Source organism: Phlebotomus argentipes, unplaced genomic scaffold (assembly GCF_947086385.1).
Source record: "Phlebotomus argentipes unplaced genomic scaffold, Phlebotomus argentipes genome assembly contig_15, whole genome shotgun sequence".
Classification (NCBI taxonomy): Eukaryota; Metazoa; Arthropoda; class Insecta; order Diptera; family Psychodidae; genus Phlebotomus; species Phlebotomus argentipes.
Window position 1 is genome coordinate 15,511,003 of NW_026776181.1, and position 14,522 is coordinate 15,525,524.

The 14,522-nt window shown below is 42.1% G+C and overlaps 3 protein-coding genes across 4 annotated transcripts; 1 reads left to right on the forward strand and 2 right to left on the reverse strand.

Annotated features, from left to right (window-relative positions):
- Nucleotides 1-42: 42 nt before the first annotated feature.
- Nucleotides 43-3,961, reverse strand: LOC132263129 (ankyrin repeat and LEM domain-containing protein 2 homolog). Its single transcript, XM_059762734.1, has 4 exons — nucleotides 2,793-3,961; nucleotides 625-2,712; nucleotides 208-568; nucleotides 43-145 (listed from the first exon to the last, which is right to left on the reverse strand). Exons 1-4 carry the CDS (start codon nucleotides 2,845-2,847, stop codon nucleotides 43-45), a joined length of 2,607 nt encoding a protein of 868 aa, XP_059618717.1. The 5' UTR covers nucleotides 2,848-3,961.
- An 885-nt stretch (nucleotides 3,962-4,846) lies between these two features.
- Nucleotides 4,847-11,310, reverse strand: LOC132263145 (casein kinase I-like). The gene is made up of 2 exons (XM_059762759.1): nucleotides 10,387-11,310; nucleotides 4,847-5,310 (listed from the first exon to the last, which is right to left on the reverse strand). The coding sequence occupies exons 1-2, from the start codon at nucleotides 11,238-11,240 to the stop codon at nucleotides 5,145-5,147; spliced, it is 1,020 nt and encodes a 339-aa protein (XP_059618742.1). The 5' UTR covers nucleotides 11,241-11,310; the 3' UTR covers nucleotides 4,847-5,144.
- A 427-nt stretch (nucleotides 11,311-11,737) lies between these two features.
- LOC132263148 (ras-related protein Rab-40C) lies at nucleotides 11,738-14,259 on the forward strand. 2 transcript variants are annotated; one of them, XM_059762764.1, is made up of 3 exons: nucleotides 11,897-12,510; nucleotides 12,580-12,996; nucleotides 13,406-14,259. In XM_059762764.1, exons 1-3 carry the CDS (start codon nucleotides 12,372-12,374, stop codon nucleotides 13,624-13,626), a joined length of 777 nt encoding a protein of 258 aa, XP_059618747.1. In that variant the 5' UTR covers nucleotides 11,897-12,371; the 3' UTR covers nucleotides 13,627-14,259. The 2 variants fall into 2 exon arrangements, with proteins under 2 accessions (XP_059618746.1, XP_059618747.1); XM_059762763.1 differs by having other exon boundaries at nucleotides 11,738-12,996.
- Nucleotides 14,260-14,522: the final 263 nt, after the last annotated feature.

Genomic DNA, 14,522 nt, shown 5'->3' on the forward strand with positions numbered 1-14,522 from the left:
CTACAATGCAGAATGATCGGCTAATCACTCGCAACAGTCTTATCAAGGGGCCTTTTTTGGCGACGAAAACAGCCGACGACTGCTCACAGGCGTTGAATCGTAGTGCTTCACACTCCGTTTCACCACGACGGCGGGCGAAGGGAAGCTGCAAGTGACCAGAGAGCAGTTAGAGTCAATCCTGGGAAGGATTTATGCACACAGATTCACCTCTTGCGCTCCTCGGCAGAATAGTTCAGCACAGTGGTTTTCCACTTGTGCACAAAAGGATGCGTTTGCGTGTTGATTTCCACATTGGCGATCGCATTCACAGCATCAACGTCCATCTTCGACGGCTCCGGGCCGAGAATGAAGGACGTGCAGCCGGCGTTGTTCAGCAGAAAGTCATCACTAGACTCTGGCACAGGACTCTCGGGTGGCGTGAAGAATTCCTCGTCATCGCTGTTCTCTGGCGTAGCGTGACCAGACCAGAATTCATCACCTTTCGCTTCATCCTCGCGCTCAGGTGCCGGAAGATTATCATTAATGTCCTCTTTGAACTCATCGCTGAGCACAATCGGACTGGAGTCGTCTGCAAAGAGAGTAATTAATTGATTGAATTGATAAATTCATAAGAAATTCACTCACCTTCCGAGATGAGAGACAGACTTGAGGACAAATCCAAGAGTTTCCTCGTGAAGCTGTTCTCCAGTCGCTTGTTTCGTCCTTTTCCATGCCGATTTGCGCTGCTCAGCGGCGGGAAAGACATGCAATCGCATTGGAATTCTGAACACCACACTTCCGCGCAATCCTTCGACGTCATCTGCTGATCCGGCTTGATAATGTCCTCCCGATGATCCAACCAGTGGAGAATGAAGGTGACCAGACACTTGAGTTGATTCGACGCGATCAAGTTTGCGGTGTGAACGTCTTGGAAGTCGACGCCGTCGTCGAAGGACATGCGCACTCGCTGCCTGAGGATCTGCTCCAGACACACTCTCAGACACTCCACCTTGTCCTCGGCGCCGGCAAAGTCCAGCAGCACATAATGCACGATCAGACTGCCGAAGCGCGAGTGAACCATGTCGTAGTTGATGCCATTGAAGCGCGCGTCCTCCTTGTAGCTCTGCACCAGCGACTGCAGCCTCTTCATCTCGCCACTCAGCGCATCGTGCACGACAATCACGTTGTCGATTCCGCGAATGATGGTCTTCGTCACGCGCCGCGCAAACACCTGCCACGACTTCTCCAGGCAATCGTACTCGAAGCGCTGCTCGCCATGTCCACTCCTGGGCGTCGACTCGCCGCGCCTGAAGCTCTCGTTGATGTTGAGATTATCGAAGGCACTGTAGAGATCCGAGAGAGCGTCGCGCGCCTTCAGGTGACTCTCCAGCATCTCGAGGCCGCGCGGCGAGCTGAGATCCACAAAGTCGTCCAGGAAGGGCCAATACTCGTTCCAGCCCACGTTCTGCTCGTGGGCCAGATTCCGCCCCACCACTTCCAGGCCCTTCTCCGTGTCCGTGAGCCTCAGGTGGCGCTCCGCGTCCGGCGTCGCGGCCAAGTCCGCCTCCTCCGTGTCACGGTACGTGCCGAAGAGTCTCTTGGAGACCGGCGTGTTGGCGCTGAAGGATCTGCTGAGGCCGAATATCGCGGGCGGGAAGTTGGAATTCTCGTCATTTGCCTTCAGATGGTGGTTGTTGTTGTTCGTCTGGCACTTGGGGATGGGCGTCGACACGTGCACACTGTTGGGGCGCGCATAGAGGCTGTACGAACTCGGGGAGGAACTTGTCCTGTGCACATTGACGCGAGGCGGCGTCTTCCAGCGCTTCCGGAACTCCTGCGCCTGATCCATGTTCATGGGCCCAGCGTAGGCGTGAATTGTGCGCTCCGGCGTGAGCGCGTCCGCATGGAGATCGGGCATTTTCTTCGGCGAGAACGGCTCTCCGATGACCGGCGGCAGGGAATTGTCCACAGATCGAATCACCGGCACGAAGTATCGCTCCTGCAGCAGTCCCTGGATCTCCTTCACCACCTCCTCCACCGGCTTGGCCACGCGGAAGCACACGATGTCCTGCGGATAGTGTCCCTCGCGGTTGGGCAGCAACTTGCACTGCGGATAGGACGTGAGGATCTTCACCACGTCCACGGCGCCGTACTTCACGGCCAGATGGACGGGCGTCTCGTTGCGGCCGGTCTCTGGCGTGTTCAGGTACAGATCCACGAGAATATTGCTCACGTCCTGGCAGATCTTGGCGTCGTTGCTGCCGTGCAGGCGCTCGATGTAGCTGGCCTTGGAGATTGTGGTGAGAATGAGCTCGCAGATGGCGGCGTTCTTGGCCAGGGCGGCCACGTGGAGGGGATTGTAGCGGTAGCCCTGCTTCAGGATCGCCGGAGTGTCGCCGCAGCCGACGAGAAAATGCGGATTCTCCATGATTTTGCCGCGCACCGTCGTGATATCGCCTCGTTCGATGGACTTCCTGAATTCCGCCATCTCCTCTATCTTTGGCTCCTTGAACATCTTCTTCGGGCCCGACGGAGACGCCACCGGTGACGCCACGGGAGACGTCACAGCCTCCGGCGACTTCATCAGCGACGAATCCTGGGCATTGAAGTCAAGGCCGTGCAAGCTCCAGCGCTCCGCATCCTCCTCCCGCTCGAATATCTTCATGCGGGCATCCGGATGGGTCTTGAGCATCTTCAGGGCCTGCAGCTTCTCCGTGTACACATGTCTTCGCGCTGGAAGGCAAGAGAAAGTGCGGAATTGCAGAAATTTTGCAGTGATTGACGCGCAAATGAGGTTATGTCGCTGCACTTACTTTCAGCATCGCTGTTGTCCAGACAGGACGATATGTGTAGTCCGTAGAAGGGCATTCTGGTGCCTGACACACTTATCCCGCGATTTGGCGTGCTGTTGTCCCAACAAACACAGTGCGAAAGGGAATTTCATAAGACAAAAAGACTCCCACAAAAGCGCTTTTTCTCACCCAAAACGTCACACAATTACTGCCAACCCAGCAGACCACATCAGCTGATGACCGCCAATCCCGGCCGAACGAATCATTCGAAATTTCACTCTCGTTTTCAGATATTATATTTGTTTAATCGAGATAATACAAATAACTGAATAATCTGAAACTAAAATTACAAAAGGAAAAATGATAATCCATTTATGGGTGCCTAATAAAAAAACGCAGAGAACGGAAAGAAAAGCTTACAGAATTTCATTCTACACTGTAATTCCAGTACATTTTCGTCTGTTTTTCTTTTTAATTTTCAAGAAATATCTTCACTTTTCTCTTCTCCTTTCTTGCACATTCAGTTGCCGTACAATCTCTCATTGATTAATTGACTAAATTCTCCCACCTTTTCGTGTTCTCTTTGTGTGTTTGTGTAAGTTTATTTGAAAGAAAAAAAAACTAAAGAAAAAATGAAGGACAAAATTATGAAAAGTTTTATGAACATTTTTTCAATATCAGTCAGAAAAAAAAGTCAAAAATAGCAATGCAAATTGTTGCAGAAGCATTTTTTTGTTTGTTAAAAACTAAAGAGAAAAAAAAACCTCATTTTGAACAAATCTTCTCACATTATAAATTTGTTTCTTCCTCTTATTTTTTTCATCTTCTTCTTTGTATCATTTTTTTATACTTCTTTTTCTCCCTCTTTATATAATTATACTTCATTTTTAGTCGTATATAATATATAACTACATATTTCATATGATTATTATATAATTTCATAATATATTTCTTCATGTTTTGTTGTTGTTGTTGTGTTTTCATATCAAGAGCGGGAAAGAAAAATGCCTCGTGATCCTTTGTCTAGAAAAGAAAAAAAACCACCAACAATTTCCTTAAATGTCGTCACAACAAATCTTCCCTTGAATCTTCTTCTATCTTTTCTTCATTCTCCACTTGAATTTTCCCCGCAACTTTTCTTCACCAAATACTTCATCAGTTTTATATTTGTGATTATTTATTTACATTGTTCTCACAATCTTCACTCAATTTATGTTTTTTTTGTGTTGTTTTCTTCCTCTATAATTAAATCCCAAAAATGAAAAAGAAAACTCATATGAAATCACACGCATTTTGTCAAATCTTGATGTTTTTTTTGTAATCCCCATATTTTATTAATAAAATTTCTCCACAAATCCTCCTCTTATAAAAGCATGATTACATCGAGATGGTGCATTTCTGTGAGTTGTTTTTTTATGCTGGTGTTTTGTGTGTTGATACATTTATGTTGTGTGTGGCAAAAATCGAATATCCAAATGAAATTACTAAAAAAAAATAGACGTAAGATTACTAACTCAACAAAATTTGTAATCTCTCCAATTACAATCTAGAATTAGCTATGAAATTAATCCAAAAAAAAAACACACGCTCTCTTTGTCCACAAGAAATTGAATAATAAAAACCGATTTTATTTGCATTCTCTCTCTCTCTCAAAAACCTCTAAATACATTCAATGATGAATCAATATTATCAGTGATTTCTGGATGAACTTAAACATTATTTCTCTGTATAATTTTATTCCTCCTCGTCTATTTTTACTTCTTATAAGTTATTTAGTAAAAGAAACTCATCATTTGCATCTTAAACAGAAAATTATTCCTCTTTTCTCCACATTGTCGAGAGCTTTTTCGCTCTCTTTCTTGTATCTCTGAAAAATAAACAATAAAATCCTAACATTTGTGTTTCTTTTCCTCGCGAAGAATATTTTTTTTTCATTGTATAAAGTAAAAGAATTCTAACATCATTTGAAATCTAATAAAATTACATAATTTAATTGTTTGTCTATTACCTAAATTTACACAAATATTTCTATTTCTCTTCCTTTTCTTGAACGCTATGTTTTCTGTTTCTTCATATTTTTTTTTGTCTCCAGTTTTTTTTTATTATCTGCGAATGTTTATTTCACTTCAACATCTCTCTATAAATGATATTTTTTTCCCCTCACTAAGTATTTTTCATCTTCATTTTCTTTCTATTCCTATTCATCTTCTTCTTTCGTCAGCTTCGCATTTTCTTTTTCTTCTTCCTTCGTCTCTTGCTCTCCAAATGTAACAAAAATTAAGATAGCCTGGCTCCAAACGCTCTCTTTCTCTCTCTTTCGCTCGCGCATTTTAACTTATTCCTCTCGCCGAATCATCCCACTTTTCCTATTCCTTATTTGAGATCTGTCGCCTGCTGTTTCTCCTTCTCCCGCCCGTCGGCGCGATTCTCCAGATTGCCGTGCGTGATCGCATTGCCGGGCTGTCCGAGTCCTCTCTGCTTCAGCATCGTCCAATCGAACGTGTAGTCGTACTGATGATTCAGCGTGCGGAACAAAATTCTGCAGAGAGAAAGTGAAGCACATTTCAATTCAGTGTTTGTGTGACTCATCAAGAGTTTCCCTCCCAAAAAAACCACTTGACACAAGCGCATTCTCAGAGAAATCTCGCGTCATCCGCTGCTGATTAACGAGATTACTCTTATCAATTTCACAACACATTTTCCACATTTTACCTTCTGAGAAATCTAAATCTGTCCACACAAAGTGAATTATTCCCACTTGAAAGCAGGAAATTGTACAATTCTACTAATGAAAATACATTCAAGCATGTGAATTTGAAGGATTCTTTGATAAAAGAAGAAAATATTGACATAATTTTGCATCTGAATGCAATTCGATGGGTGCCTCGAAAACTAAAAAAAAAGTCAAAATCGCCATTTTTCAGCAGAGCGAGTTCAAAATTTTGCATTAAAACAGCTGCGAAATTTGCCAAATTTACTTCAAAATACTCAAAATGCCTTCAAATCGTTCATTAAAGTGAAAATATTGCTCTGTATTTTTTATTTTGTAAATGTTTTATTGGTATTTATTGAAATTTTTGACTAAAATGTGGCAAAATTCATAGAAAATCTGAAAATATTACTTTTCAAAGTCGATTTTTAATGGTTTTTGAGTCGATTTTATACAAAAAATCAACTTTTCATACTTCAATTGAACTTTTTCTTAATGTTTTCAAGTGAAAAAAATTTAAAAGATATGAGAAATATTCATTTAAAGTCTAAAAAAACATTTTAGGATAATTCTGAAAATCTACAAATATTTTCCAAAAAAGACGTTTTATGCATTTGACTGCAATTTTTGAGACATTTTTCTTGGAAAAATTGTTCAGCATAAACAATGAAAATTCGACTTTTCATTCGCAAAACATGACAATTTTTTTCCATTTGTGCTTTTTAGATAAATAAGATTTTTTTTTCTATTGTCTCATAAGATACAAATCTTAAAATTCTTGTACAGAAAGAACAAATAAAAGGCTTTTTAAAAATACATAAGACGAAAACTATGATAAATCGACTTTTCATAGTTTTCCATTCACCCGTCGAATTGAGAATCTTAAAAAGTCTATTTTGCCAAGCAATTCTGACTTCACAATCGAAAGATGCTCAGAACAGAGCAAGAATACAACTAAAAACGATTTCTATACAGAAAATGTTTCACTCCACTGAACAATTTGAATGCATCTTCAATGCTGAGATAAATTACCATTCAATTGGCAACTGAAGAAGCTCATCGTCGTGATTTTTTAAGACTCTCTACAGAAGAAGAAAAAAAAACTCCCTAATAAAAGTCATAACAATTTATTTGGTAGACGAACATGAAGAGTAATTTAGAGAGAAATGGAAAGCATCGAAAACAGTCAAATTCATGATGACCGCATTGAAAAAAAAGTGTGTCAAAAGCACACGCAAAAGGAGTTGGAAAAGAGACGCTTTTACGCCCTCACTCAACTCATGATTTTTATCGCTCCCCCTTCGCTATCGCCACACTAAAACACACATTAAGAGATGACCCACAAAAATCCCCAATACTTTTACTCTCTTCGCATTGACACAGAAAACAAAGGTACTTTTTCGATGTGTAATTTTCATTATTGAAAGAATATTTTTCTTCGTATTATTATTATTAATTTTTTTTTTGCCATAACGCACGCGTTTGTCAGGAAAAAAGGCAGCAAATTTGAGAACTTTGAACTTTTCCACTGCCCACAAGCATTCTAATTTCGTCTCTCGGCTAATTTATGCACGTTCCCAAATTTCGTACACCTTTTTTTTTTTATTCATTCGCTCTCCGTGAGATTTTGCTCATCTTCTCTTCAATCTCTTCTCAACTCATTCGCCACCCACATTTTCCCCATCGCACAACTTTCGTCATCAAAATTTTGGCGGCAACAGAGAAAGAGAGAGAGAGAAACACACATTCGCGAATGTGCAGAATTTCGTCATCGCCTTGCGAACGCACACATTTCATGGATGGAAATTGGGTCAATGTCAGTTGGGAAAGCGCTCGTGTGACGTCACCCTTATCACATCACGACCCAATTTGCACATCTCAAGCACACAGCTCAGATTGCTTCTCTTCTTCGCCTGCACAGCGCGCGCAAGAAGATCCAATTATCATTACTGTTCTTCTTCTTCTTCACCTCTCAAACTCCATCGTCGACATCCACCTTTATTTCAATGTGTTTTTGCACAGAGATGCACAGGAAAAGTGTACACAACACAGACCCATTTAAGAACTGCCATTACAGTGGCCGCCAATGAAATAAGGCACTTATGAAACCCTCTTAAAGCCTGAGAAAATCACTGAAATTATGCCATATTTGGGGACAAATTACTCTAGTTTCAATGTGAAATGCAATCATTTAGTCATTGAAGGACACAAATTAGGAGAAGAAGAAAAGAGAAGGGAAGAAAAACCAATAAAAGAGAAGCTTTTCCGACGGCTTAATCACAATTTAGTGCTATTATCGTTGCGAAATTTTGTCAAATTTACCCCAAAACCATCAAAAAAACCTTTCAGTCAATCATTAAAAAGCTAATATTGCTCTGAAATAATTATTTTTTGAATCTTTTCACTTGCTTTTATTGGTATTTATTGGAATTGTTGACTCAAATATGGCAAAATTAACTGAAAAAATTCGATTTTTAATAGTTCTTGAGAACATTTTATTCAAGACAAGTTTGAAAAAACAACTTTTCATATCTTTAGATGCATTTTTTCAAAATTTGTGAGTAAGAAAAGTAAAAAAATAGGACAAATATCATATTTATTTAAAATCTAAGAATATTTTAGATAAATTAAAAAATTATTTTACATTTTTTTGCAGATAAAGAGCTTTTCAAAAATACATATAAGATGAAAACTATCATTAATCGACTTTTCATAGTTTTCAATCACGATTTTTCAGAAAAATCCTCTAAAATTTAAGTGCTTCATTTCATTAGCGACAACTGTAAATGGCAACAAAAAATATACCGTCTTATAACTGAGACTTCGTCTACGTTCGCAACAAAACAGCAGAAAAACAGTCTCTCTTCTGTATTTCTGTGTCTGTGTGTGTGTTTGTGGTCGGGGAGAAAAAGCGAATAAGGTTTCCTCATGTGATTCATTTGCACACAGAGTGGTAAACCTTCTTTTCCACCTCGCGCTCTTTTGCAATGTTCTTTAAAAGAAAAAAAAATATATTTCGTGAAAAATATCAGTGAAAATTGAATTAGGGAAATAATATAAAAGCACAATTGTTGGAAGGTGGAAAAAATAAATAAACTTACAACTATTCAGTTGTTAGCGCATTTTTTCCCAGTCTCTCTTTTTCTTTTTCCCTACCAACTCTGTTTTGTATGCCAAACAATTCAATTTGACAACGCGACAGAGGCAAAGAAGCACAAAATATACTTGAATTTTCAATTTGCATGTAATGCAAAATGTCTACAAAATGTCCTTCAACCCAATTTGCATGGGAATTTCCTGAATTTAATCTCCCAACAGAGCGAAAGAAGTAACAAAATAGTGAATTCTAAGCACTAAAACTTTGCTCGCTCTACAATTTCCAATATATATTTGGCATGAATGAAATATTTCGCAGAAAAATTAGAAGATATTATTGAGCAAAATGAGATTGAAAAAATGCTGCAGGAAGAGGAAAAGAATAAAAGTCAGTGAATTGGAAATATGACAATATTTCAACACTGTTGCTTTCAAGACGTCTTTTTATTTTATTTCTTCTGCGCTGTTTTAATAGGTTTATAAAACATTTTTGAAATGACTCGTTATACTTTGATGATGTTGAGATGGAAAACTTGTGCAGAACTTTTTTATTGTGCACACATTTTTTTTATGCTGTGATTTGAGAACTCTGGCTCCGCCCACTCATATTCTCCGCCCCATATCTCAAATTGCCATGCAAATAATTTCCACACTGAGAGATTCTTTGGCATGCAAAAATGCAAATTCTCAGTTCAATATTTGCAAATAATTTTCCAGCTATAGAAAGAGAGCGTGAAAAAAAACGAAGAACAGCGTCTCTAAATATAGTTGGAAGTTCACATTGTTGCACACACGAGTGAAACGTCATGTGTTCGGACGACTTGAGAAGCTCTACAAGCTTTATCAAATCTATAATTATACTGGGAAATATTATTATTATTGATTACTTTTAAACACACAATTTCTCACCATCTTTTTCCGATTGAATTAGCAAAATTCATTCTAAAAGATTTCTGTGTGTTTGTGTGTGCAAAATTGCTGATCAGAATTCGCGCAATTTCATTCACGCAAAACAAACAGATAACAGAGCAATATTGCGGTGAAATATTTACAGAAATACATATATTGTAACGCAGAAAAATCCAATGCACAAAATAAAAGAAAAACGTAATCCAATGTGACCTTTAAGCCACACAATCTCTCTTACGTACAATAATATTATTTAATAATGAAAACCATCAAGACAATTTCCCCAGAAAACATTTCGAATGCGAAGCAAATTAAATTAAAATTGTGTTAATTCTTTGTTGCAACCAAATTTTGCCTTAAATTTCAATTCACTCCTAATCGTGGGCGCCACACAAATTGATAATTGCATTAACCGCAGTTTTTCTCTCTTGCAGCAATTTTTTTTGCCCTTCCATTTGCGAAGAAGAAGGAGAAGAAGAAGAGAGCAAAAGCACAAAAATTGATGGTAAAAAGAAGAGAGATGTGATCGAGAGAAACACTTTCGCCACCATCTGAAATCCACCATCAATTGAGACTCTCCTTTGAATAAAGAAACTCTTTTTTTTTCTTGCCCGCTTCTTTCTCTTCATTCGCCCTCTCTTTCATTCCAACACACTTCGTCGTCGTCGCCAGCATTTCATACTCGTTTGTGGCGCTGGGAAAGTGCGGATTGTATTCGCGTCTTTTGCAAAAGTCAAAATTTGCTAATACCACCATCGCCTTGCAGAAGAGCCACGCGCGCGATATTGGGAGCTTTCTCAACACAACGGGAATCAATACGGTTTCAGCGCTCTCTCTCTCCCCAAATGCCCATCAATGTGGCTTCCCGGATTGCAGGCTTGATCGATAAAAGGGACTCACCGAAATAGTTGTCTAAGATACATGTAGTCGGGCGCCTCGTCGAAGCGCAGGCTGCGACAGTAGTTGAGATACATGGAGAACTCCGCTGGGCATCCCTTGCACAGCACCTCGATGGGCGTTGACATCTTCTTCTCCGAGATCTTCTCGTACTTCTGCTTCTTGTTGGTGGCCTTGAGGCCCTGCCAGGGCAGTGAGCCGCGATTGAAGTACATCATGACGTAGCCCAGGGACTCCATGTCGTCGCGGCGGGACTGCTCGATGCCCAGATGGGCGTTGATGGAGGCGTAGCGCGCCGTGCCGGTGAGGTTCTTGTCCTCTCTGTACATGATGTGCGTGCGTGAGCGCACGTCGCGGTACTTCTTCGCCAGGCCGAAGTCAATGAGGAAGAGCTTGTTGCAGTGCCGCCCGATGCCCATGAGGAAGTTGTCGGGCTTGATGTCGCGGTGGATGAAGCTCTTGCAGTGGAGGTACTCCAGGCGGCCGATCATCTGGTCCACGAGCATGAGGACGGTCTTGATGGTGAAGTGGCGGCTGCAGAAGTTGAACAGGTCCTCGAGCGACGGCCCCAGCAGGTCCATCACCAGCACCACGTGGTTCCTGTCCTCGCCGTAGTAGCGGATGTGGGGGATGCCCACGCCGCCGGCCAGCACCTTGTACAGCTTGTACTCGTACAGCAGCTGCGGGTGGCGCGCGCTCTTGCTCTCCATCTTGATGGCCACCTCCTCGCCGTTCACGATGTTGATGCCCAGGTAGATGTCGCCGAAGGAGCCGCTGCCGATCTTCCGCAGCAGCCGATACTTGCCCCCAATGAAGTCGCTGGCATTTTTGTACACATCCTTCGTGGTCACGTCCATGATTGCCGCGCGCGTGATCCAATCGTCACACCCTCGAAAACAGTCCCAACCTTGTCTCTAGCGCTCACGATGATTCTTGCCCGAGAAAGGTCGCCTGCACTACATCACCAACACGGACGGCCAAGGGAGCGCACTCGCTGCCACAATGAATCCAATATGTCTGCCCACTGCAGCTCTTTCACCAACTTTTTCACACCCACTTTTCGCACTCCGCCCGCTCGCTGTGCCGCACCTTTGCACGCTACACCGCTGCCACGTCACACGGGGGTGATTTTCCAACAACCTGGGGCGCCCGCGAATGCGATTTCGGCCCAAAATTTGGCAGGAGAAAAATCAGCACTCTCTGATGATTCCAACTTTGCACACAATGAACATCCACTCCGAATCACACACCGAAACATTCGGACAGCGCGAGCTGTCACTTTTCTCACCTGCTCGTCGACGCGAGCGCCGCGCTACGGAAAGTTGGCAAGGCGACACCCAACATTGACATGGTGTAGAGAAAGTGGTGTAGAAAAGGACTGCAATTTCGCATTAATTCCTTGATTGTTTCTAGAATTTGAGAAATTGTCGTACGCAATGAACGCTGCTCGGGCTGATTAGTGTTGCAATGGAGATAAAATTGAGTGAAAATCATTATTTTGCGACGCAAGTTTGAAGAATTTCACAATGTTCAGGACGTGTCGTAAATTAAGCAGTGAGAATACCAGTCATGTCTGGCATTTTAGAGTGTGATTTTTAGTGCGAAATTACAGAGTTTTGTTGCAAAATCAGGAGAAATACAGTGGTATTTGCGACAGCATCACGGGTAAGGGATAGTGCAGTGTGTCCGGAAGATTGTGGGGTGGAAATTGAGCCGGCAGGCGTGGTGGAAAGACTCGGCAGAAGCGCCCGAAGCTTCTCACACACTTGGACCAACACTTTGGGTCCTTCTCGTGCGACTGCTGCGCAAAATAGACGCAAATCCCGGGCAGTGGCGAAGGCACATTGCGTGAAAATTACCTGGGAGCGCCGATGTGAGGCCCAATAGATGGATAGAAGTGATCGCGGAACGCGAGAGGCGGCATTCTAGTGCGGAAAGAAGTGGCTATCCTTGACAGACACTCTCACCAGTTCCACTTCGCCAGTCGCATGGAACAAGTGAGAATGGCCAAGGATTACGATTATCTGCTGAAAGTGCTCCTGGTCGGCGACAGCGATGTGGGCAAGCACGAGATCATCTCTGGCCTGGAGGATGGCTCCTCCGAGAGTCCTTTCTGCAGCGGCAGCGGTGAGTTTCCGGGCGCGGCGCGCCTTTCTCCGCGACACTGGACGTCTTCTCATTCTATCGCCTTTGCAGCCTACAAGACCACCACGATACTGCTGGATGGCAAGCGCGTGAAGCTGCAGCTGTGGGAGACGTCCGGACAGGGCAGATTCTCCACCATCATCCGGTCGTACTCGCGCGGCGCCCAGGGCATCATTCTCGTGTACGACATCACGAACAAGTGGAGCTTCGACGGCATCGGGCGCTGGCTGAAGGAGGTGGAGGAGCACGCGCCCGGAGTGCCCAAGGTGCTCGTGGGCAACCGCCTCCACCTGGCCTTCAAGCGCCAGGTGGCGGCGAAACAGGCGGAGCTGTACGCGTCGCGCCACAAGATGGCCTGCTTCGAGATCTCGCCGCTCTGCGACTTCAACATCCGCGAGTCCTTCTGCGAGCTGGCCAGGATGGCGCTCCACCGGAACGGGATGGAGAGGATTTGGAGATCCAACAAAGGTACGCAAGATGATGTTTTTGGGGTGAATTTCTGGCGACTCGAAAGGACAACGCGAATGTCCATGCGTGAGGAAAGTTATCAGTTTTTCAAGGATGTGGCCTAGTTTGAAGTCTCGTATCACCCAGAACATGAGAGTGTCTCTTGCCGAGTGCATTCTTTGTGTCCTTTTCCGGGTTTTCAAACAAATATGTGAAAAAAAGGGAGGAAAATGAATGCATTTGACGATTGAGGATTGTCTAAATTCAAAGAATAATTGAGAGAAAAGTACAAATTATAGTTTATTCGGGCGAGAAATGATGTTTATTTTGTAATCAAATTGTTTTGATTGCTTAATGACATCATTGTCGCATTGATTTTATTGAAGTGTGATTGAGTGAAACTAATCTGTCGCTTGTCTCTCGCCTGCAGTGCTCTCTCTTCAGGAATTGTGCTGCCGAACCATCGTGCGACGGACTTCCGTGTACGCAATTGATACTCTACCTCTGCCGCCGACTGTCAAGTCGCACCTCAAGTCGTACGCGCTCACGTCTTCGCAGTGCATCAACACGCTGACGAACAACTCCAAGAATCGGCGCGTGAAGACGCCCACGCAGACCAACAGTACAAGGAACAGCTGCTGCATATCCTGAGGTGTTCAGGAGGCGCGCAGGATTGCGGCGCTAGCAAGTGTGCGATAAGAAAAAAAAAACTGATGATTTGATAACGGAATGTGAGATAATAAGAATAGCACTCTGTCTGCTCAAAATGTTGGTTTTCCCTCGGCTTTTGAAAGAGGGCTGCAGAAGAGAGTATATTTTTGTATGATTAGCTATTAAAAAAAAAAGAGCAGGAAATGAAATTGATTTGTTTGATGATGCAGAAGAAGAAGAAGATGAAAAAATGTGTGTCGTAAATGATAAGCAAAAAAAAAACTAACCCTTGAAATCCCATTTAAGAGGATTGAAAAAAAAATAAAAATTATACTTTCATTGCGTATTGTTAATTTATTATCACTTGTGATGTTTATTTTTATAAATTTCATTTAGCTTTTAAGGAGAAGAAGAGAAGAAGAGGAAGAATTCGTATAGAATTGTATTTCATCATAAATATTCTTGTGTAGTTTTTCTCTCTCTTTTTTTTGTACTATATATATATATATACAAATATTATATTGAACTCTGAATCTTAGAAATTAAGAGTCCTCTTTCTCAGCATATTTATGAGGATGATTTTTTAGCTGTATATTTCACTTTGTAACATTATTGGAATATTAAAAAGAAAAACATGAAGAGCGCGGAATAAGTGGAATTAATACCAAATACTAAATTTTATGGTAAGAGAAAAAATATTATTTAGAGAAGAAGATTAAAAGGAAGAGAGAAAAAATATATCCCCAATTTTCATGCATAAAAAATACACACCAATAAACCCTAAATAACATTTTAGTGTGACGCCGAAAGGAAGTGAAATTACATAGTTTGTAATAATAATAAAATGAAAAAAAACAGAACATTTTGATGAACATGATTTACGGATGAAGAAGCAG